Source organism: Lissotriton vulgaris, chromosome 8 (genome assembly GCF_964263255.1).
Source record: "Lissotriton vulgaris chromosome 8, aLisVul1.2, whole genome shotgun sequence".
Classification (NCBI taxonomy): Eukaryota; Metazoa; Chordata; class Amphibia; order Caudata; family Salamandridae; genus Lissotriton; species Lissotriton vulgaris.
Window position 1 is genome coordinate 1,265,787,588 of NC_141696.1, and position 25,227 is coordinate 1,265,812,814.

The window sequence follows — 25,227 nt, forward strand, 5'->3', positions numbered from 1 at the left end:
TACATATTTAGCCCCTTTGGGGGTGGGTTCCCACCAAGAACATTATTGAAGGTTAAAAGATTCAATTTTTTCCAATTTTTCCTTGATGTAGTCTGTGAGAAGAACTGAGGAACTAATGGTCAGACCAGCATAAGGGGATTGCAGGATGGCATACCACCTCTGTAAGACTCGAAAAGATAGGGTCCAGTAAATGTCCCGCTTTATGAGTAGGGCCAGAGTTTAGAAGCTTGATATTCAAGGCTGCTAAGTCATCTATCAGGTTGGCATAGGTAATGTTGGATAAATCCTCTAAATGCAAATTAAGGTCCCCAATCAGAGAGAATTTTTTTTAGCCCAAATGGAATGGGGTAATATAATTAGCCAAGGCAGTTGTCCACTGAGTAGAATTTCCTGGGGGCCGATAGATCAACATGCCAGATAAGGTGAAATTAGGAGTCAACGTTAATGGCCAATGCACATCGCACATTTGTGCCTAGAACCGTGGTGGTCTGAGGAATGGAGGCTTCACAACCCACAAAACTCGGGCACTGAGTTTGTGATGTGGTGCCCTCACATTCTTGCTTCCTGTATAAAATCAATTTTAAGTCATTAGACAAAGAGATTCAAGAAACTGTGAGAGGTCATGTGTAACACAGGACTGTGTGCGTGCTACACTAATATCAAGCCGTAATGGTTTAAAGACTGTTAAAGCATGCTTTCAGTTTTGCCAAGGCGGGTCTTTGCAATTGTCGAGACAGCAGCAGGCAGGCAGGATTTGCTGACAATTCCGTGGTTGGCCCACAGTTCTTGCGTTTTTGGCTCCTCTTGGTCCTTCTTCTGTTCCCAGTAGACAAATCTGAGTTCCTGGTATCTTGGGGGCCACCTAGATATTGATTTTTGGGGCTTTAAGGAAATTGCAAGGTAGTAGCAAATGGGTACCTACCCCTGGAGTGCCTACACCTCTTGTATGGCCATTTCATTTGGAGAGTGTGCATAAGTCTGACCCCGAGTTCCTTGTTCCACTAAAAACAAGATGATGGAACACTTCTTTTGTTTTTCACTTCAGGTAGCCCACCTTAGTGACTAACTTCTTACTAGCAAATTTTCCTGCCTTTCTTGGTGCCAAATGGGCCTCAGGGCAGGGGTTGGCATCTCCCAGGTCTAGGGGAAGCCGGGGTCGCATATCAAAGGCAGTAGAGGCCTTGATATGCCAATAGACCAGCCATCCTGCTGAAGGAGGTGTGAACACCTTCCTCCTGAGCAGGCATTGTTTCTGACCCTAGAGAGCACGGGCTCTCACCTGCAGGGGGGGCAGAAACCTGTCTGGTTAGCAGTCAGCCAGCACACTGAGAGGCAAGTAGGATTCATGGGGCACCTCTAAGGTGCCCTCTAAGTGTATGTCTGGACAAATCTGATACTGGCATCAGTATGGATTTGTCAAGACGAGGTGTTTGATACCAAGCCCCATTATTTCCAGTGAAACCATCATGTTGCTGGGTAACTCGTAATGACCAGTGCCCAGTACATATACTTAAGATGACTACCTGAACACTTATAATGTCGTGACAAAGGAACCATACATCACAGGTGCTTATTTGCTCATGCAGATCTGTCCTCACATATAATTTAATGCACCCTGCCTTAGGGCTCTAAAGCCTGCTGTAGGGATGACTTACATATAGTACATGCACTGTACATGGGCATGGCACACAGGGAGTGTGCCATGTCGTGTTTTCAAAATTGTTTGCACCATTTCACCTAGCCTGCAATGGCAGTCTGCATGCAATTTGTGTGTGGGTCCATTAGGGTGGCATAATACATGTTGCAGTCCTTAGGGGCCCTTTTTAGTACCCATGCCCTTGGTACCAGGGGTGCCACTTACTAGGAATTTACAGGGGTCCTAACAGCCTTGCCAGATGCGGTACAATTAGACATTTACCTTGTTTTAAGGGAAATAGCACTGGCACTTGGGCCTGATAATCAGGGACTTTTAGTCGAAAAGCAGCAGTACTAGGGAGACAATTGGGGGAGGGGGGGCATGTCAAAAGGAGGCACTTTCCTCCACTCAAACAACTTTGACCTGTGTTTAGGTATAATATCAGCTGCCTCATTATTCCATGGAATGAGTGGCAATGTAAAAGCCAAGTATAATATAGGTATTTTATCTCAATACATTTATCCAAACCTCTACCAACTAAGCTTAGCAAATAGTAAAAAAGGACACGTTTTGAGTTAAATACCAATGTGCTTGTGATGCTGCAGAATGTGCCTCTAGATTATCTTGTACATCATAAAGAATTTCACCATTTGAGAGGGTAAGGTGCAGTTATTCCTCCTATTCAGTTAGACTACATGTGCCACAGTATTTATTTAAATCGAAAAAAATAATGTGTGATGCCTATAGAAATAAATTAAAATGTAACATTTTTGTAAGCTGTTTTTAAAGCTCTCTCTAGTGTCAGTGTTTACTCAAACCAAAGTTTTTGCTTACTAGAGATGATCATGCTTGGTAGTAGTCTGCCAGGGCAAAGAATTCAACATTTCCCAGTTTTGAAGGCTTGGAATACCCATTTTGAGGGCTTTGCTCATTTTCATTCCAAAAAGAAACACTCCAGATTGCCAGCAAATTTTGCCATATTGATTACCAATGTTGGCCTTTCATCAGAGCAGCAGATGGTAGTAAGCTGCCTGGTAGCCTTCAATTCACTTACTGACAATACATTTCTTGGAAGCGGATAGTTTCAAATTTGTTGCTGGTGCTACATTTGAAACACATGCATGTCCGCCACTACAGCTCACACTGGAAAGGATTATTGCTTATTTGCCCCATTGGGGCTCTCACTATAAGATAAATATTTGAAATACGTTGCCATGAGGAATTTTGTAAAATTCAGTTTCAAAATAGATTTTGAAATGACCTTTTCTAGAAGAGCTTGTACAGGAATGCAAACGCTGATCTGGTCTTGTAATGAAAGGAAGTTTATCTGATTGATTTGACTTGTGTGAAAGTGAAATCCATTGAATGCCCCATATTCTTTCAGGCCTTAGCATCGTAGGATCAATGTTGTTATTCACTCATTTACAGTTCTGGCTGTCATTGATATATGTTGCTTTTTGGTATATTTATGTTTAATGATAAGGGATTCTCTATCCTTGTTAAAGACTTGTGCATAGAGATCACTTTAAACTATATTTTGCAATTCCTTCAGGGCACGTTTGAGCATTTTTATATTAGGCCTTATAACATGAAACCTACCCTACCTATTTCATAGTCTTTCATGCCCTTGAGGTGTATTTTTGCACCTTTCTTTATCCTTTTTGGGTCTTGGCCTAGCGTACACTGTGCAGCAGTGTCGCGCAGCTGAGATTTTATGTTTACAAGTATGGGGGCTTGAACCCGCCCCTCTTCTCCATTGGCTGGCTTCCTAAACGGAGGCCAGCCATTGGAGGAGAGGGGCGCAACTCCGTTCAAGCCCCGTCTTTTTCGGATTCGGGTGCGTGTTTTTTGCAGTTTTTAACTCCGTGACGTTATCCAGCACTCAACAGCAAAAACCACGCCCGAATGCGAAAATGGCGGAGCTTTTCTAGCTCATTTCTACCCGACCGCCGCCGGAAGAAGTCGAGAAGCTGCAGAGTCCTCCGGTGAGTGCTAGCTTTTCTTGCCTCTCTTCCCTGATTGTGCCAGTGTTATTGCCTCTGTCCCCTCTGTTGTGCGTCTGCCCCCTCATTGTGCTTGCTTTCCGCCCCCCCCCTCGCTGTGCTTGCTCTCCTGCCCCTTCATTGCTTGTGCTTGCTCTCCTGCCCCCTCGTTCGTTGTGCTTGGTCTCCTGCCCCCCTCGTTCGTTCTGCTTGCTCTCCTGCCCCCCCGTTGGTTGTGCCTGCTCTCCTGCCCCTGCCCCCTCGTTCATTGTGCTTGCTCTCCTGCCCCTGCCCCCTCGTTCCTTGTGCTTGCTCTCCTGCCCCCTCGTTGCTTGTGCTTTCTCTCCTGCCCCTGCCCCCTTGTTGCTTGTGCTTTCTTTCCTGCCCCTGCCCCCTCGTTGCTTGTGCTTGCTATCCTGCCCCCTCGTTGCTTGTGCTTGCTATCCTGCCCCCTCGTTGCTTGTGCTTGCTCTCCTGCCCCTGCCCCCTCGTTGCTTGTGCTTGATCTCCTGCCCCTGCCCCCTCGTTGCTTGTGCTTGCTCTCCTCCCCCCCCTATTGGTTGTGCTTGCTCTCCTGCCCCCCGTTGGTTCTGCTTGCTCTCCTGCCCCCCGTTGGTTCTGCTTGCTCTCCTGCCCCCTCGTTGCTTGTTGTGCCTCTATGCCCTGCTTGTGATCCGGTTTTTGTGCCTCTGTGCCCTGCTTGTGATCCGGTTTTTGTGTCTCTGTGCCCTGCTTGTGCCTCTGTTCCCTGCTTGTGATTCCGTTTTTCGTGCCTCTGTTCCCTGGGCGTTACTGGGCAGAGAGCTGTGTCTGTGTGTGTGGCGCTGTCTGTGTGTGTGTGGCGCTGTCTGTGTGTGTGTGTGGCGCCATCTGTGTGTGTGTGTGTGGCGCTGTCTGTGTGTGTGTGTGTGGCGCTGTCTGTGTGTGTGTGTGTGGCGCTGTCTGTGTGTGTGTGTGTGGCGCTGTGTGTGTGTGTGTGTGGCGCTGTCTGTGTGTGTGGCGCTGTCTGTGTGTGTGGCGCTGTCTGTGTGTGTGTGGCACTGTGTGTGTGGCGCTGTCTGTGTGTGTGTGGCACTGCGTGTGTGGCGCTGTCTGTGTGTGTGGCTCTGTGTGTGTGTCTCTGTGTGTGTGTGTGGCTCTGTCTCTGTGTGGCTCTGTCTGTGTGTGTGTGGCTCTGTGTGTGTGTGTATGGCTCTGTGTGTGTGTGTGTGTGTGTGGCTCTTTCTGTGTCTGTGTGGCTCTGTCTGTGTGTGTGACTCTGTGTGTGTGTGGGTGCATGTGGCTCTGTGTGTTGGTGCGTGTGGCTCTGTGTGTGGCTCTTTGTGTGTGTGTGTGTGTGTGTGTGCGGGGGGGGTGCAAATGCAATAGATCTCGCATTTGCGAGAGATTAAGCTATTGGCATTGTAAATAACAATGCCATTTATCACCTTAGATGCGGCGCAAATATCCCTCCCCAGTGCTGCGCTGTCCATTGGAACTAGTGCTGAATGGACGTCCAATGGTCGTGCGCAGCACTGGGGAGGTAGTGCTGCCGTCGGCCAACGCCCCGACGCAGCACTTAAGAGGTTAAGTATATGTTTTAAAAACAAAAATAATGTCATGAGCAATGCCAATAGCTCTAACTTTAACAAGGACGAGACCATTGCATTGTAAATGCTTGTTTTAAAGTAGTTACCCTTGCATATAATTTTAATGTTAATAGCCCCCCACCTATTGAACAGCTTCAATTATTTTGTTCTCATTCTTTGCCTTCTAAGATATGGGGCGTAGCTGTCATTAGTGCAGCAGCATCTGATCTCGGAGGCAGGAGCGAGCTATTCCACCCTAATTATGGATTTATTTTAGTAGCTAAACAAGTAATATGAAGACGTAATTGTGGGATTTTTAGCCGCACATTCTCTTAAAGTCAGTGGGATAGTCTATTTATCTCTCTCTTTTTTTAATAACATTTTGTCTTGTTAATGTTGGCACTATTCTTATCAAGTCTGTTGATGGTGTCCGAGGCGTTGCCTAGTCCTCTTACTCAAGCATTAGGGGATCACTTGCTCTATCTGGTCTAATATAAGAATAGTTTTAGATTGGCACACGGACAGCTTTCTTTGCCCTTTCTCCGAGCACAAGACTAATAGTTGCGTTGTTTGCATAGGTTTTAAACCCAAACGCTTGTTTATAGCGAGCTGAGCATCAGGCCGGGACCATAGAGAGGGCTGTAGTAACCCTCTGTAGCTCAGCAGTTAAATCGGGGGCAGATCCTTAGTCTACTCACACACTTGTACTTCAGAGGCTAAACAACTTTTACATTTGACTTATAGTCTCCTATAGATAAGATGGATCAGCCTTCAAGCAAAGGGAATTTGGAGACAGTCAGGGAGGGCATAGCTTTTTTTCTAACATTAATTTCTCTAGGACTATGAATAGCAGTTCTTGTTATCACCTGTTCACGAGACAGTGGTCACTAACTGATAAGGCCTTGTTAATTGATTGTAAGAATTCTCAACTAACCACCCACTGAGAATTCAAGTAGCTGTACTATGGCACATTTGTATGCGACATTTCAAGGTGTAAACTACAAGCCAGTCTTGAAATTAATTTGCCAACTTTCATGAAATTTGGAAATTCAGAAAATGACTCGCACAATCCTCTAGGAGTGTTTCTAGCCTGTGAATATGCCCTGACTGGTAAATTAAAATCTCTGAAACCGTAGTTGTAAAATAGTGGGTCTCACCCAGGGTGCAGATATTTCTGCAGCAGTGAAGACAGAAAGTGGGTCATGCATTGCCAGTCCTGCAAGGTTGTTTGAGAATAACCATTGAAAAGAAGTGAGCCTCAGAAGTCACGGAGGCGAGAAATGATCTCTGGGGATCATCATCTTGGAAAGGGACTTTGAATAAAAAACTACAGTTTTTCGCAGAGCACAATGACTCCAAATGTTATATTGATTAATACAAGCAACATGAAATGGAGGCTTCATATCACAAGATTGGAGAAAAATATGGACTTAACATTCTAAAGAGAGGGTTTCCTTTTCATGTCTAGATAAGTAGATTTAAATGTTAATATGGGTTACAGAAGAATATTTTAGCAGCCTAGTCTTGTAGCATACATCACTCTAATACATTTATAATGTTGTATGCTGTAATGTCTGTAATGTTTTATATTAGGTGTACTTGTTGTCAAGGGAGTTATAGGCCGCTATCTTTATCTACATGTTTATTAATGGTTATGATCAAGTAAGGCTAAGATTGTAGACTGGTGTGTTTAGATGGGAAGTATTACTGTGATTACTGTGCATAGCTTATTCTCGCCAGAGCGTTGCAAATGACAACAACTCCCCAACCTCAAGGAGATCCCCTACCTGTGAGATCCCCAATAATTCCCAGACTCCAAACCCCCTCAGTTTCCCGATCTTTGTCAACCACGCCCCATCCTAGAGCAGCGCTTCAAATGTCAATTTACCTGCTCAACCCATACAGCTGGTGGCCCTCTGCCAGGCCTCTATTGCCACCTGGGTTGCCGGCAGCAATTGTCGGAGGCCCGTTCCTCCATACAGGAAATGTAAGTTGGAGCAGCTAGTGAATAGGTTGCATTCCAACTTATGCGTGGAATGTTCCTGAGGGGCAAATGCCCAGTCGTTCACAGCCACCAGGAGCGCTGCCCAATAGTAAGCCCTGATATAAGGGAGTACCCCCGTTGTATGGGTTGTGGTGGAGAGGGCTATTCTAGGGTGCTTACCAAACAACAGCAGGGAGCACATATCGCTCTCCAGTTTAACAAAGTCTTCCCCGGGCAGTGAGTAGTAGGTATTTTGCATAGCACATAGAGCGTAATAATTTTTAAAATGGCAGCTCTTCCCAGCAGCGTGAGGGGAAGGGCACACCACCATTCAGTGTTCCCCTTAAAAGTGCAAATCACTCTCCCGAAGTTCCTGGTGAAACATTGCTCCGTCTGTTTTGTAACATTAATGCCCAGGTATTGGAAACTCATGGCCGCCAAATGAAACACTTGAGGAAGACCGGAGAGGTCCAAAGGGGTGTATGGCAGGCCATCAAATTATTCCAATTGATATGGTAGTCCGATTGAGTACCGTAGGACTAGAAGGTGTTAAGGATCGTAGGTATAGTATTCACCGGTTTGGAGACATTCAGCAGATTGTCATCGGCATAAAGAGAGATCTTTTTCTCCTCACCGACCAACGCTATGATTTTGAACACCCGGATATCCAGGTGGGAACGAATCACTGCTGACAGTGGCTAAATCAACACCAAGAGGGACAGGGGGCACTCCTGTGTGGGGCCTCGTTCTATTGAAAAAATTGAGGAGAGGACCCCGTTCACTCGGACTGCCACCATAGGGGCCTGATAAAGCAAGGAGATCTATTGTCTAAAGCAGGTACCAAAATCGAACTTCCAGAGCATCTTATGGAGAAAAGGCCAATGTGTGGCATCAAATGCCTTTTATGCTTCCAATGCAGAACAGTGGGCACCCCTGTCTGGTGCCACTTTCTATTGAAAAAACTTAGGGGAGGACCTCGTTCACTTAGAATGCCGCCATAGGGGTCTGATAGAGCAAGGGGTCCATTGTCGAAAGCGGGTACCAAAACTGAACGTCCAGAGCGTCTGGTGGAGAATAGGCTAATGCATGACCTCAAATGCCTTTTCTGCTTTCAATGCTAAGAAAATTTGGGGGTCGTCTCTCAGAGTCACTGCCAGCATCCACTTGTGGAGGCGTTAACGGTTAAGCCTTGTAGACCTACCCAGGGTTTTAAGTGGAAAGTAAAAACTGGGGGGGTTGGGGGGGGGGGGTCTCTCAAAGGGTTGTGGCCGATGTAATTGTGGGCATAGCTTAAAAACACGTAAGCTAAAAATCTGTACTTAGTACGCTCAGCCGACCTCGCCCTGGCAGAGGTCCCCCACATCCACAGAAGCAGAGCTGGAAGGAGAGCTTTCTCCTACACCGCAGCCACAGCATGGAACACTCTCCCAGTAGAACTAAGACGCTCTCCAACCCTGAACACCTTCAGACTGGCTCTCAAGACCTGGCTTTTCGACTGACCGGAGCAGCCCTGCTTTTCCTCACCAGCGCCTTGAGACCCTCATGGGTGAGTAGCGCGCTTTACCAACCCCTGATTGATTGATTGAGTGTGCCCCCCAACTTGTATTTTTCTGTTTCTGTCATTGCATCCAAATATATATATATATATATATATATATATATATATATATATATATATATATATATATATATATATATATATATATATATATATATATATATATATATATATATATATATGTATATATATATATATATATGTATATATATATATATATATATATATATATATATGTATATACACATATATATATCAAGTAACATCATATCTACAGCAAGGCCGTACTATTGGCTTTGTCAATGGTTGTAAGTTGCATAAGATAAATAAGCAGCGACTATGGCTTGTATATAATATTGAAAAAGCTTCTACTTAAAGCCCTGGTGACACTACGACAATGTTGCTGCTCCTGAGTTTCAAATAGACAAGGGAAATCCAGAGAGAAATTAACTCTCTTTAAAGGGTTTCCCTTTCCTCTGCAACGCTCACTTGGCATGACGTCATGCCGTAACTTCACTAGTGAGAAGAGAGCAGTGTGAGCACGCGCACATCAATTTGCCTGCTGTCACTGCAGTCCGGAAAATAACGGACCGCGTGTGCCAGGGCACAAAACAGAGCCTGATAGAAACCCATTTCAACGCCACGTCTAAAAAACTGCTGGTGCTCAGCATCGTGGGACCCGGCACGCTTAAAGCCCTGGACCTACCTGGCATAAAGCCAGACTGAGCTTTGTGGATGAGAAGGAGAATCACTGTCAAGAGTCACATGGCTCGAATGGTAGCCAGCACATTCACCTTGACTATTAGCAGAGAGATGGGCCAGTATGAGCCATGGGTGGTTACAGGCTTACCCTGTTTGTGAATCAAAACAGTGGTAGCACATTGTAGATCTGGCGGTAGAGCTCCATGGTCTTGTGCCTCCCTAAACTGGTTGAGCAAATGGTGTGTGTGTGTGTGTGGGGGGAACGGTGAGTACTGTTATAAAAAAATGCTCTGCCGGGAAGCCATTTGATCCCAGCACTTTCCCCGTTTTCAATTTTGCAGTGTCGGCCGGGACTTCTTCCACAGTGATAATTTCCTCAAGTGCCATCCGATCCTCGGAGGACACCACCGGCAGGTCGACCCCCGATCAAATACTCAGCTATACTATAGGTGTCTGCCAATAGGCGGGTCTTATAGAACGAGGCGTAACAGCCAGCAAAGGCAACATCAGTCGAGTGGGGGACACCCCGCTCATCAATGATACTGTGGATCCACCGAGCCACCGCCTCTCACCTACTGAGCCAGGCCATCAAATTGCCCGCTTTGTCCCCAGCATTGTAAAGAAGATATTGTGCGGCCAATAATTGACTGCAGACTTCTCCTGTGGCCATGTCCCTGTATTCTAACCAGAAGACCTCAGGGGAACGCAAGGCCTGGGGATCGGCACAAGCACTGCTAACGCCCTCAAGGATCAGGATCCGCCTTTCCAGACTCTTTACTCCCTCAACTTCCCTATGTTTTTTGCGGGCCAGGATACTCTGCTCTGTTCTAGGGTCATTTGCGACTTCTGTGTCTTTCAAGTCCCACGAGTTTAACCGCCAACCCGCTGCCCAGGGACTATCCCTGCCGTCCATAGTGACCTATAGGGGGCAGTGATCTGATTGGCCTTGAGTTAGATATTCTGCTCAGACCTCTGTCACCTCTCTTGCGGGGGCGAATAGATAGTCTAGCTGGGAATAAACCTTGGGTGCCCTGGTGAAGTAGAAGTGCGGACTGCTTCTAGGATAATGCTGTCTCAATAGATCGCGGAGACCCTGTGAGTCTGCAAATTTCCCCAAAGGTGTGACTCCCACCGGGCCATCTGCCAAAACCGAGTGATCCATTGTTACAAGCATGACATAATTGAAATTCCCTCCTACAACATGGCCAGCCGAGCCAGCCTTCAAGAACAGCACCCCCACCTGATCAAGCACCGGCTATTTGAGACACTGACCAATTTGAATTTAACCCTGCCCCACTGTCCCTGGACTCCCATATATCTTTTGCTTTGGTCTGTAGATGTTGTTACCACCAGGAGCGGGGTTGTTCTCTAACAAATATCGTGTGCCAGGACTGTGTAGGCCCCTCTACCCAGAAAGTGACACTAAATCCCCTTTAGGTGGTTCTCTTGGAGCAGGACGACATCTAGTTGTAGACGTTTTATATATTGCAAGAACAACCCTCGCTTCACCTTACTGACCAACCCGTTGACATTCCAGGACATTATAGAAAGGCGTGGGCTTGATTAGACTCTGAAGTAGATGAAACAGTGCTTCACTTGTGCATGCCCTTACCTTCAGTTCATTTGCCTCTTCTCATTTAAATGTAATTTTCTCTGATAACGCAGCCATGGTCAAGGCCGTCATTTTTTAATTTGGTTTCTGTTTTGGACTTCCTGTATTTTATGCCTGTATTTTTATCATATGTAGTCTCTTTGTTGACTGATGTTGGAACTGGCCAATCAAAGATCTCTTCCTAGAATGTAATGACATGTCCAGTTTTTATAAATATTCTGGACCTGCAGTCTTTGATCACAAAAAAATAGAATGTCTTTCCTGTGTTGTAGTAGGGTTGGTTGTTAATACTGGTTGAGTTGGTTAGTAATAAGAAAATCTTAAAGATATCTTTTTTTGTGGATCAGTGCCTCATTATTAGGTTTTCCAAAGAAGGATCTTTTGATGGCTTGGTGATTCTTTGTATTTTACCTAGAAGGCTGATTTTTTTTCATAACGTGATCTCAGCCACTTGTCTTGCTATCTCAAGCTTTGTGGAGATGAGTCTTCAAATGTGCTGCTGACAGTGTGTGAGAAGTACAAGAAGTTCCCCACATCACCTTTTTGTTTTTGAGTCTAAGCACTGAGAGAGGTCCAAACAGATAAGACCAGTATGCGTCTGAAGTCAACTTGTGGTGCATGCACAGAATATCCAAGTGAGACAAAACACACAGAAGACTATATATATAAGAAAATAATATTTGGGTATGTGCTTCTCTTGAACACACAATTCCAGTCTCTAATAATTGCAATTTAGTTTAGCCAAATTAGTTTGTGTGCAGCAGGGTCAATTTTCAATATACTCACTGACTATTTAAATTATATATAGAACCTAGATAGAATTTAGATTTTTAGTATTTAAAATTATTTTTTGTGGATAGCTCAAAAAATCTGGCATAGCTCTGGCTCTCCTCGACGTAAGTTGGTAACCCTAATATCCTTACAAGCACTATGAGACACACAACTGCTTGGCCTCTTCCTAAGGAGATTGACGTGATCCTATCAGTATCACAATCTAGCAGCAAGGCAGTGAATTTCTGGCTGAGACACATTCATTGAATGCAGTTACAGTTTTATAGCTTTATACATTACTAATATTGGCACGTTACCCCCCCGCCCCTTTTTTTTAGGTCTCGCCTGTCGATGCGCATGCGCATCGAGCAAGGCGAGAGTATTGGCACTTATCCGCTCTTTATCCACACTGCAAGGAATCGTGGCGATTCCTTGCAGTGCACGAGAAATTTAAGCTCAATGCGCATGCGCATTGAGCTTAAATGCGCGTGCACATGCCCCCAGCCGCCTGCCTTGCCTACTCTCTCTCACAGCCTCCCCCAGCTCCGCCCCCTCACTACTTGATTGCACGGCCGCTAGGCCGTGCCTCCCCTACTGTCCTCCCTCCTCCTCCTCTCCTCCCCTGCCTGCCTGCCGCTAGGCCGTGCCTCCCCTACTCTCCTCCCCCCTCCTCCTCCTACTCTCCTCCCCTGCCTGCCTGCCGTGTCGCACCTCTCCCCTCTCCGCCCCCTCCCCTGCCCGCCCCCTCCCCTGCCCGCCGTGTTACAGTGAAAGGCTTGTTCCGACATGTCACTTCCCTTCAGGTTGAGGTGCACCGGTAAAGTACAGCTTCCTTACGCTCTGGTTCTTAAGTGGCTGTGTGCGATATCTCTCTCTTTTTTTTTTTTTTTTTTAATGTTCCTTTTCCCCATTGCCGCTGCTCATCAGTGCTTCTTTTTTAATTTCATTTAGTTTTATTTTATTATTTACACGGGGCACTTCTGTGCGTGGCCACAAGCTTTTTGTCAGCACGGTGCACGTTTCACGGCCCCACGCTCCATGAAGCTCAGTGGGCGCCGTACTGATAAAAGAAGACACAGACTTTTTAATTAGGCGCTAGTACTGGGGTATTAAGCAACTCATGCTGTAGTAAGCCATCTCTCTCACGCACGGAGCAGGCACATTTTGCAACGTCACGCCCCGGCTTCAACATGGTGGCTGCTTCTTGTTTTAGTGAGGAAGAATGATCGGACCGTAACACAGGAAAGGGACTTGCTATTCACGCCTGGCTTTGTTTACACATGGGAATTGTGAACTTGCCTCATCTTTCACTTGGAAGCACTCTGCTGCCAACCGCACCCGGAAAGATGTTTCGAAACATTCTAATTGCATGGCGAAAAGTCCTTGCTACGAGCCAGCCAACCCCCTGCAGGTCAATTTCTAAATTGTGTCAAAACTATAAAGAAACGAGGAATTAACTATACGGGCAGCGCCTCCAAACCGCGCCTGCTGTTTAAGGAAATGAGGCAGGGGTTCCGGTTCATTAAACTTTTTGTAAACCACATATTCAAGCCTAAAAGATCGTCAGAGTGCTCAATAAAACAACAAACTTAAAAACAATTGCATTTTGTTTTTTAATTAGTGCTTAGATCATCACTCCCATTGTTTTGATAAGGAAATAGTTCCAAGATGGCGGTGAGGTTTGCATTGTGTGCAGGGCGTTCCACAGATCATGGTCTTTCGAGTTTTCCCAGTCAATTGCGTACAACCACGAGCCTCGCCACCCTCACTCACCCTCAACCCCTCACCCTCACTCACCCTCAACCCCTCACCCTCACTCACCCTTACCCTCACTCACCCACACTCACCCACACTCACCCACACTCACCCTCACTCACCCTCACTCACCCTCACTCACCCTCACTCACCCTCACTCACCCTCACTCACCCTCACTCACCCTCACTCACCCTCACCCTCACCCTCACTCACCCTCACCCACACTCACTCACCCTCACCCACACTCACCCTCACTCACCCTCAACCCCTCACCCTCTCTCACCCTCAACCCCTCACCCTCAATCCCTCACCCACACTCACCCACACTCACCCACACTCACCCACACTCACCCACACTCACCCTCACTCACCCTCACTCACCTTCACCCACCCTCACCCACCCTCACTCACCCTCACCTCACTCACCCTCAACCCCTCACCCTCACTCACCCTCAACCCCTCACCCTCAACCCCTCACCCTCACTCACCCCCATTCACCCTCAACCCCTCACCCTCACTCACCCTCACTCACCCTCAACCCCTCACCCTCACTCACCCTCAACCCCTCACCCTCACCCCCTCACCCTCACTCACCCTCAACCCCTCACCCTCACTCACCCTCAACCCCTCACCCTCACTCACCCTCAACCCCTCACCCTCCCCCACACTCACCCACACTCACCCTCACTCACCCTCACTCACCTCACTCACCCTCACTCACCTCACTCACCCTCACTCACCCTCACACTCACCCACCCTCACCCACCTTCACCCTCACCCACACTCACCCTCACTCACCCTCACTCACCCTCACCCTCACTCACCCTCACTCACCCTCACTCACCCTCACTCACCCTCACTCACCCTCAACCCCTCACCCTCACCCTCACTCACCCTCAACCCCTCACTCACCCTCACTCTCACTCACCCTCACTCACCCTCAACCCCTCAGCCTCACCCTCAACCCCTCACCCTCACTCACCCTCACTCACCCTCAACGCCTCACCCTCAACACCTCACCCTCAACGCCTCACCCTCACTCACCCTCAACACCTCACCCTCACTCACCCTCACCCTCACTCACCCTCAACACCTCACCCTCACTCACCCTCAACACCTCACCCTCACTCACCCTCAACCCCTCACCCTCACTCACCCTCAACCCCTCACCCCCTCACTCACCCTCACCCTCTCACCCCCTCACCCTCACTCACCCTCACTCACTCACTCACCCTCACTCACTCACCCTCACTCACTCACCCTCACTCACTCACCCTCACTCACTCACCCTCACTCACTCACCCTCACTCACTCACCCTCACTCACTCACCCTCACTCACTCACCCTCACTCACTCACACTCACCCTCACCCTCACTCACCCTCACCCTCACTCACCCTCACCCTCACTCACCCTCACTCACCCTCACCCTCACTCACCCTCACCCTCACTCACCCTCACTCACCCTCACTCACCCTCACTCAGCGCAACCACAGCATCTTCACTAAATATATTTAATAAACTTTAAGCTATTGGCAATATAAAATAAAATCCATTTTATTTACGTATTAATTATTAATTGTTTTTTAAAGCCATTGATTTTTTAATATCAATACATATAAGTCACATATAAGTCCCGTTAATACAAAACATGTTGCTTTACACCCTCACCCACACTCACCCTCACTCACCCTCACCCTCACTCACTCACCCTCACTCACCCTCAACCCCTCACCCTCACTCACCCTCAACCCCTCACCCACCCTCAACCCCTCACCCTCACTCACCCTCAACCCCTCACTCACCCTCACTCTCACTCACCCTCACTCACCCTCAACCCCTCAGCCTCACCCTCAACCCCTCACCCTCACTCACCCTCACTCACTCTCAACGCCTCACCCTCAACACCTCACCCTCAACGCCTCACCCTCACTCACCCTCAACACCTCACCCTCACTCACCCTCACCCTCACTCACCCTCAACACCTCACCCTCACTCACCCTCAACACCTCACCCTCACTCACCCTCACTCACCCTCAACCCCTCACCCTCACCCTCACCCTCACTCACCCTCAACCCCTCACCCCCTCACTCACCCTCACCCTCTCACCCCCTCACCCTCACTCACCCTCACTCACTCACTCACCCTCACTCACTCACCCTCACTCACTCACCCTCACTCACTCACACTCACCCTCACTCACTCACACTCACCCTCACTCACTCACACTCACCCTCACTCACCCTCACCCTCACTCACCCTCACTCACCCTCACTCAGCGCAACCACAGTATCTTCACTAAATATATTTAATAAACTTTAAGCTATTGGCAATATAAAATAAAATCCATTTTATTTACGTATTAATTATTAATTGTTTTTTAAAGCCATTGATTTTTTTAATATCAATACATATAAGTCACATACAAGTCCCGTTAATACAAAACATGTTGCTTTACAAATGCTAGAGGTGTCACATTTACAAAAATTATAACTATTGGCTTTGTAAAGAAGAAAGCTATTAATTTAGCTATTTAGAAAAAACAACACATGAATAAAAAACAAAAAAATAAATAACACCTATAGCTCAAACTTTCCTACTGCGAGACCTATTGCATTTCCAATGCAATAGGTCTCGGAGAATTTGAGTTAGAGCTTTTAGAAATGTTTATGGCTTTTTTTTTTAATTCTTTAGCATTGGCTACAGGAAACAAAAATGCTAAAGATTTACAAAAAAACCCATAAACAATTCTAAAAGCACTAACTCTAATGCTGCGAGACCTATTGCATTTCTAATGCTTGTTTACTGTTTACCAACTTGTGAAATGTAAGTGCTATTGTCCTTTCTCTGCAGGTGGAACAGGTGAAGCTGCTAGACCGGTTTAGCCTCAACAGCAAGTCAACAGCCGGATCTCTGCACCTCACAGCAACTCATCTGTTATTTATAGATTCGCAGCAGAAAGAGACCTGGGTACGTAGAAGTTACTTGTGTCTGTGCAGCTTGATAGCCTGTTGCTTGTCATCGGTATTTGCATTTCGTAGATTGTTCTTTGTTCCATGTTTACTGTTGAATGTTCAGTGACCAGGAGATAATGCACTGCTTTCATAGCCATTAATTTGTGTTAAAGCTAGATATCTGAATTGTCATCTGTCTTTCCTTTCCCTTGCTGCTCTCTTGTGAGTGATTAAGTCGGGGGCCTACTGTTTTTCTCCAAGCTGTATCCAATCAATCTCCTATTGATCTTCCCCTGCATTTGTAGTTCGATTCACTCCTAATGGATTGGACTGCTTATCTGTCCTTATTTCATCAAACTGAAATCATTTTTAGGTGATAAATGTACATCTGATCTGGAAAAAAATGCCCTTGCGCGGTCTCAACCGAACTACCCAGATGAAGGTGAAAATCACATTTGTAGTGCTCCAACCCCTGCTTATGTTCCCCCATCACAGAGAATGTGTCTGTTTCTCTCCTGCCTCTGACATCAGTTATTTCCTTCCTTATTTATCCACAGTAGCCACAATCTTAGAAAACTTAAGGTCTTTGTTTCCCATTTTGTTTGGTGAATTGACCGCATGTATCATGCATTTGTGTTTTAATCTCTCTTGTAAGTGAGAAAGGCCTGGGAGCCAGTCTGAGTGTTCCAGGCTTTTCAGTATCTTGCATTATGCATTTTACATCACTTTTAAATTATTGAGTTCCAATACATATGGTTAATGTTTTGGCCTGGCGCTAGCCAAGACATTTTGATTTTTCCAAAATATATCTATATAGATTTTTCAGCCAGCCATCATCGTCATCATTTGGTCTTTTATTTTGTCATTCACATTTTGCTTCAGCTCACTTTAGCATACAACATGTGTCAGTGGGTAAGTCAAATCCAGCCATTGGCTGACTTCATTACGAGTGATTGCATTCTGCCCTTTAACAAGGAGCACTTCCACACTCAAAGTAGTTCCCTTCACTATCAACAACTACTATGGCAATCTGTGCTTTCTGAGACGATTTTTTTTTCTTTCAGCCTATATTATTTTTTTCAGACTGACAAAGTCCCAACAGCTTCTCCAACAATAACGTTTTGCAAAAACTATGACAAAACAAGCACCAACAAACGCAAACCTCTAGCAAACAACATCAGACCTATTGGTTTCTCAAATGCTTGTTCATATTTGGCTCCTGCATGATTTGTATATTCACTTGAAAGCTTTGCATTGAGTGCCTTCTCTGTTCTTTAGTGTTGCTGTTTGATTATCTCCTACCTCAGGGAAGCAGTTGACCCTTCTGTGTCTGCAGTATACAAAGGAGATTGAGGGAGCGACAAATTCACCACGAAATCAAACGGTTCGCAAATGTGAATTCCAAAGAATGTTCTTTTATTTGATGGTATTCAACAGAGATGATGACGATCAGATCAGTAGCAAATCTTCATTTTTTCATAAGTCAATATACTAAACAAGCAGTTGACGCGTTTCGTCCACAGATGGACATCATCAGGGCTGTAATTACCAAAAACATAGAGAAAGCAACAAATTAATAAACCGTGCATACATTGATAAGAAATATATAATACATCAAATATTACAAATTTCAAGATCATTGTCCATCAGTTATATATAATTGGACACCTGCCTATATAACAATCTACAAAAATGAAAAAATGGGCATATTAATAATGAACATTTAAACCTATTTCCCAGAACTCGCCATGAGAATAACTCTTGATAATAAAACGTGTTCAGCCTACCTCCTGTATATGTGCACTATTCAAAAGCGAAATCCTGCCTCAGTGTTCGAACAATCCAACTGTAGTACAATCTAATTAGAGATTATTTACAAGCTTTACACACACATAATATTGATTTAAACATATCCTACACACCATACATTTATTCTCGACATGCAGCAGCATAGTAGCAAAGCAACTAAGGGAGCCAACTTCCAAATCAACACGCTGAGAAAACTCAAACCCTTCCTACCACCCAAGGACTTCCAAACTGTTGTACAAGCCCTAGTCATTCCTCGCATAGACTACGGAATTGTGGCGCTCAGCGGGCTCCCCCTAACAACAACGGCACCACTAAGAGCCTCTCTGAACGCGGCCGCGAGACTCATCACTGGCTCAAGAAAACACTCGCATATATCCCCTGACTTAAAAGCCCTGAACTGGCTGCCTTTTGAAGCCAGAGTTCAGCTGAAAATTGCCTGTATGACACACTCGGCCGTACACCACAAGTCACCCAACTACCTCACTCACAAGCTGCCTATATCAGGAGGCTCAAGATCCAACAGAAGCTTGGCAACCTATATATATATAAAAACGAATGTATGTCTGTCTGTCTGTCCTTTATGCATTACTACACCATTCATCCGATCGGCATAAAACTTTGGAAAGTTGTTGAGTACACTCCCGCGAAGGTTTCTGGCAACAACAAAAAAATTGGTATTATCGCCCCCCCCCCCCCCCCCCCCCCCCCCCACGGCCTAAACCCCCCCATACCCCCCCCCCCCCCCCCCCCCCCCAAGGGCCCACATAATCTTTCCAATACTGAACGTTTACAGTTTCCGGTGCGACTCGCTTTTGCAATGAACATCAACAAAGCACAAGGACAATCGCTGCAAGTGTGTGGACTAGATTTGGAGAATCCGTGCTTCTCACATGAACAACTGTATGTGGCCAGCTCACGTGTCGGAAAACCTTCTGATTTATTTGTGTACGCACCAGACGGAAAAAACAAAAAATACTGTGTATCCACAAGCACTCAAATACATAAACAGAATTAAAACACTTTAAAATGTTTTCCATAGTAAAATGAATAAGTTTCAATAAAAATGACACAATGTAAATTGAATGTTATCATAACAAGTTTCCTTAAATTTCCTTTCTTCTGAGATCGCAGCAACGTGCGACGGTTGAGCTAGTACTTAACATAAAAGTCATCCTGACCTCGTGTTGAGCTATGTCTTGGGGATTTTATGCTTTCACCATCAAAAAAATCGTTCTTTTCTCGTGCATGTCAAAATTAGGTAACCTCTCCACACTCAATGAGCATGGCCAATCTGTAATTAATAGAGGAGGTATTAACTGGCCCTTCCCAGGTAGGAGACTTCTCTCATGACCGTGGGCTACTGAATAGCTATGTTGCATGTCTTCCCAGAATATAAAACATGTGTTATCATGTTAACCTGTATAGACTTTAGTTGCAAGTGTATGTTCTCTGGGTGGCGTTCTCCCACTCTGTACATGAAAAGGATGTGGGATTAGTGCGGAGGAATTCTGAAACTGTGCTAGGTGATTATATACAGTGCAGCATGTCCTATAGGAAACAGCAGGGGTCATTCCCTTACATTGTATTGGGCTTAGAAAAATCTTAATTTGTAAAACCTCAAAGGATGCCACAAAGGAATCTGCACATGTAAGGTGGCGTTGCTGCATGTTAAAAAGTCCTCTTCTGGAAGTACACTATTCTTAAATAGGACTCAAAGCTTTTGAATTGACCGCAGAGCTTTGATCCGAGGGAGGCCTAATTCATCTGCAGTGTGGACTCAAACCCAATCTTTTTCAGTGAAGCCTTCAAAGCCCCTCTGCGACCTATTGCATTTTTGCATTTAAATTCAAGTTTCAAATTCTATTTGTAGGAGTTTAGAATTAAAGAAATATCTGTACAAGGTAAAATAATGTTTCTCACTCCAAAAAAGAAAACATTTGACATTTTCAAACAAAGCTTGAATCCCCCCCAATCCTTCTTGGATATTGAACACCCTGTTTCAAGTTTGACACAATAATTTCTTTGTATATAATACCTTGTAGCTCACCTTATAAACTGCTTTACTAAATTAACTTAGTGTACATAGCTCAATATGTGCCTCGTTTTAAATCTTGTTTTAATTAATACTATAGAAGCATGGTATGTACAATTGCATGAAAGCATCACACTTATTAAAGTGTTAACTCTGGCAGACTAAGGCAGTGTGTGGAAAACTGTAGTTTAAAGCAAAGACCTGAATTTGGCCAATTTAATCTGCTTGCTAGAAACACATGGAGGGGGAATACTATACAAATCCTATTTACTGAAGCCAGACACTGCAGCAATCAAACGTCTATTTACTAAACGTACTGTATCCCACCCACCCCCACCATTCAACCAGCAAGCACACAATAGAGGAGTAACACTAATGCATTTCATAGCCTTACACTATGACCTATTTACTGTTCCTCTGGATACCTTTGCACAGTGGTGCCCCTCATATGTTGGCCGCTCCTATGCAATCAGAACATCAGAAAAAAACAGTCTTCCTCAGTGAATAACTCTCTAGTCCCTCACAAAGGACCTTAACAGTGCCCGTTCAATCTTGAAGTCCTATCTCCGCTGTGGAGAGTTGCACCCAGTAGATTCTCTCAAAAGGTACACCCATAGTCTATCACCAACTACCAGAATATAATTTGACCAGGCAGAATCCATGCACATCACTTAATCCTTTTGGCTTGTCTTATGCTTCCATAATGCACGTTGACAGCCAGGCGCTGGTGCCATATTTAGCCCTGTTCTCCGCACCAATGGAGATTTACTGCACTCCTCTTCCTATGCCGGTCACTCCCACCTAACTGGGCTAACAGCAGCATGCACAGGAGTTCTCTTGCCCTCCTGTGATCTGTTCACAGCATATGTTGACCCATTTATTTTGTAAGAGGACCTGGCAGGATGATCACCAGTAAATGTTGACTTAATTACCCCTTCATGTGAGAGACACGGAGGTTGAGTGTGCCTAGAAAAAAACGCATTCAGTTTTGTACTTAGTTTTGAGGGCTGGTACCTCTACAGCTTATATATTTAAGTATCTCATAGAAAATGTGACTTCACTTTGGGTAATCCAGAATTGATCACAAACACTTTTGAAAAAAAAGGATTAGTGGTCACCACTTAACATTGCAGGATTAGAATGCAGATATGGCACGGTGGTAGAATTTGCTGAAGATGTGTTCCCAATGACAGACTGATTTTTGTTATTCATTTGAAGGAGGTTAGGTAAAAGGTTCAAGAGGAATAACCACAATCTCTTTCCTTTGGATCTAAACTGAAGCTTGCATTTGCCAAGTATCAGTCTTGGATCAACACTGCAAAGTGTCCTTGCACCAGCCTGAGACAGGCAAGTCAGGCTCCATCCCTTCTACAACCATTTCTTCAAGCTGTGACCCGGTTTTCTATATCACCAAGGAGCTAAACACTTCTGACTGAGTCAAATACACAGAATCGCAGAATGCCTTTAGACAATTGCCAGGGTCTCTGTCTAGAAATGGATTCTGACAGATCAGGTCTTAATTTATTTATTTTATTTTATTTTCTTACAATCATCCAAGTAGGATATCACGGCGCTATGATTGCTAAAGTGCATGTACAGTTGGCATAGGTCGAGTTGGATTAGTCTGGATGGGGGAAAAGGAAAGTTTTTAGCTGTTTCCTAAATGCCAAGTGGCATTCTGTGAGTCGGAGGGCCATAGGCAGTTCGTTCCACTTGATTGCAGCGATGTGGGAGAAGGCTCGCTCACCCATCCTGGCTCTCTTTACCCGAAGGGTTCTTGCACGTGCCGAAAATTGAGAGCGGAGGTTCCTGGTGGGAGCATAGAACCGAATCCTGTTTCTGAGGATGAGAGGGCCTGTCTCGTGCAGTGCTCTATGTGTAATACACATCATTTTAAAAGTTGCTCTTTGCTTCATTGGCAACCAATGGAGATCACGTAGACAGCTCTTGGCCGAGTCAAATTTTCTTTTCATGCAGATAGCCTTGGCCGCTGCGTTCTGTACCATTTGGAGCTTGGTGAAAAGATACTCTGCCATGCCTACGAACAGGGAGTTTCCATAGTCCAGCCTACTCATCAAGAGAGACTGGACTAGGATCTTTCTGCAGTCTAATGGAATCCAGGGAAAGACTCTTTTAAGCATTTTTAGTATTGCAAAGCCTTTACCGCATATGGCAGCTACATGGGTTTTCATGGATAGGGAGGTGTCGATTGTTATTCCAAGATTCCTTGCTGTTGGTGTCGGAGCAGGTGGAGTGCCCAAGGCTTCTGGCCACCAGCTGTCGTTCCACAGTTGAGTGTGGCCTCCGAACAGCAGTATCTCTGATTTGTCTGCATTTAGTTTAAGGCAGTGCCTGTGCATCCATTCAGCCAGTTCAGAGAGACAGTTTAATAGCCTGTCTTTAGGGTTGTTCTTCTCATCCAAGATTACAGTAAGTTGGGTGTCGTCGGCATAGGAACAGATTTCGACACCCCACTTTCTGCCTATTTCAGCCAGGGAAGTAACAAAAACGTTAAACAGAGTTGGGCTTAGCGAGGCTCCCTGTGGGACCCCGTATTTGATGTTCCGGCGGGAGATGAAAACTTGCCCATGTGCACTGATTGTGATCTATCCGATAGGAAAGACCTCAGCCATCCCAGTGCTCTTAATAAGGTACAGTATTGATAAGTGCTGAGATTTTCCTAGATTCTTCTAGCAATAAGGTATTTATTGTTTGTTCGTTGGCTGATGAATGCAATGAAAAAAACCTGTGCTCCTCAGAGTCTATGTAAGCAGTTCTGAGAGAAAATAGAGCTTTTGTTTCCCTAGTCTTTTTAGTTCCCAACATGTAAATAGCACCTTGAAGCCTAATTTCCCCTTGGTATTGCCACATTTACTTATTTTACTGCAGTTTGCAACAAAGAGTACCTCATGCAAATTTAGCAGCAAGAAAGTAGATAACCGACAATATTTTGATGTTCATCTAGACATATCCTGCCTATAATTGAAACAATTTTGAGTTATTTCTGTTACTTTTGTTTTCTCTTAATCTTGTTGCTGTGGTACACTTATCCCAGATTCTCTTATGCAGTACCAGACCATTAATACTTTGAAATCCACCATACCAGTGTGAAACTGTATCTGCTTTTGCTGTCTCTAAATTGGTGAGCATGCACATAAATGTAAAGGATACTTTAACTTTACTTTGCCCAACCCTCCATGCACCATCTGATTTCACTGTAATTAGAGATGGGCTTTTTTTGATGTCAACTACTGTCCCACCTACCAAGAAAGAAACCAGCACATACCCAATAGATGACATAAGTAAATGTCATATTGAACCCTTGAGCACGCCTTAGCAGCTGTAGAAAACATGTTTGATCTGATAGACTTCTAGCCGCAGATTCATTACCTTAGAGTATTCACCAGGCATCAGACTTGATTTGGAAAATATTGAGCAGCAGTACCCCAGGTCGCCGGCAGGTTGTGTCAAATGCTCCACATCGTAGGCGTCATCCACACCGGAACCCCAACGTGCTAGCATCAGTACTTCTTTTTCCGCGCCAATAGTATGGTTCCAGAAGAGCTACCCCAGTCAATTCTTTACCACTTTTCCAATATTTTTGTCAGTATTTTTGTAGCATTCTGCTCCCAGCATGGTAGGGAAGCCAGTGGGTTTTAAACCCTGTGTGGCCTGTCACAGGCAACTGTCTGTGATGGACCCTCATCTGATTTGTCTGTGGTGCCTGGAGGCTTACCATGACTCCCAGACCAGTCCCGCACACTGTACCATGAATCTGAGGTAATTTTGGAGCGGTAGATGAAACGTCTGGCGGTCCAACATCAGAAAACTCTCCAGGTCCCAGTCGCTTGGAAGGACCTGGGCCAGCTCTTGGAGATAATCCAGTTGGTTGTCATCGCAGTTGAACGTGTCATCGGTTAAGCCCCTCAAGCACAAAAAATCTAAGAAGTCAAAGCTCTTTTTGACCTCACCACGTCTTTCCAAGTATTTGAACAAGGCGCAGGAACAACATCACAAGTCAAGGCCCCTGTCTTCCCCACTCCCTACTACCCTACCTGCGAAACCTGAGCCTGGATCTGCGCCTCCCTGAATTTCCTGGAGCTGGGTGAACCCTATCGAACTCAAGGAGTTTTATGAGGCTATGCACCTCATTTGGGCATGCAGAGCCCTCTGGAGAGCCTTCGAGCCCCTCTGGTCTGGGTGGTACCCTGGCGAGATCACCTCCGGTGGGTTTGCCCTTGTTGCAAGTCAGGCCCTCTGGATTCGTTCTTGGATCCAGACAACTCCAGTCACCATACCACGACCTCTGCTGCGGTTCGGTCCGTAGTACCGAGCCCATAGTTCTTCTCGACTCCGGCACAGAGCCGGATCAGCGTAATTCAACACTAGCGCTTCCTGGACACCAACGATTTCTTGGGTCGGAAACAGTACCTCCTTTCCTTGACAGGCCCTGTAGGTATTTTGCCTGGGTTGGATTTTAGCCTAACTCTGATTCCCATGAAGACCCGTTTAGCCCAATTGGATGACAACTGGTATGAGGAGCTTACAAATTCCAGTGGCCTGGACGACTCACCAGACATAGTACAGTCTCTCATCCTAGTGTGGTTTTTTAGAATAGGGCTGAGGAGTGTGGCCGAGGTCCTCGACCTGCAGCTGCCCTTCATGGAGGTCAAGACCAATGCCTTGATGGAGGTGCTTCAACCAAGGGTATCTCACACACAACCCCTGTTGCCCTTCAATGAAGAGCCCACCTTACCAGTAGCAACTGGTTCTGACTTAAACACTGCAGGTGGCCTCTGCAGGAGTGAGTCTTGATCCCAAAGTGACCCTTGACTGTGTCAAAATATACTCCTTCTAACATC

At 45.6% G+C, this 25,227-nt stretch overlaps 1 protein-coding gene across 2 annotated transcripts in view; it reads left to right on the forward strand.

Annotated features, from left to right (window-relative positions):
* Positions 1 to 25,227, forward strand: part of MTMR6 (myotubularin related protein 6) — a 439,692-nt gene that overhangs the window by 152,436 nt on the left and 262,029 nt on the right. For both annotated transcript variants that reach the window (XM_086935180.1, XM_086935181.1), the window contains one exon: positions 16,424 to 16,540. In XM_086935180.1, coding sequence (XP_086791306.1) covers positions 16,424 to 16,540 — 117 coding nt within the window. The remainder of the gene's footprint in view (positions 1 to 16,423; positions 16,541 to 25,227) is intronic.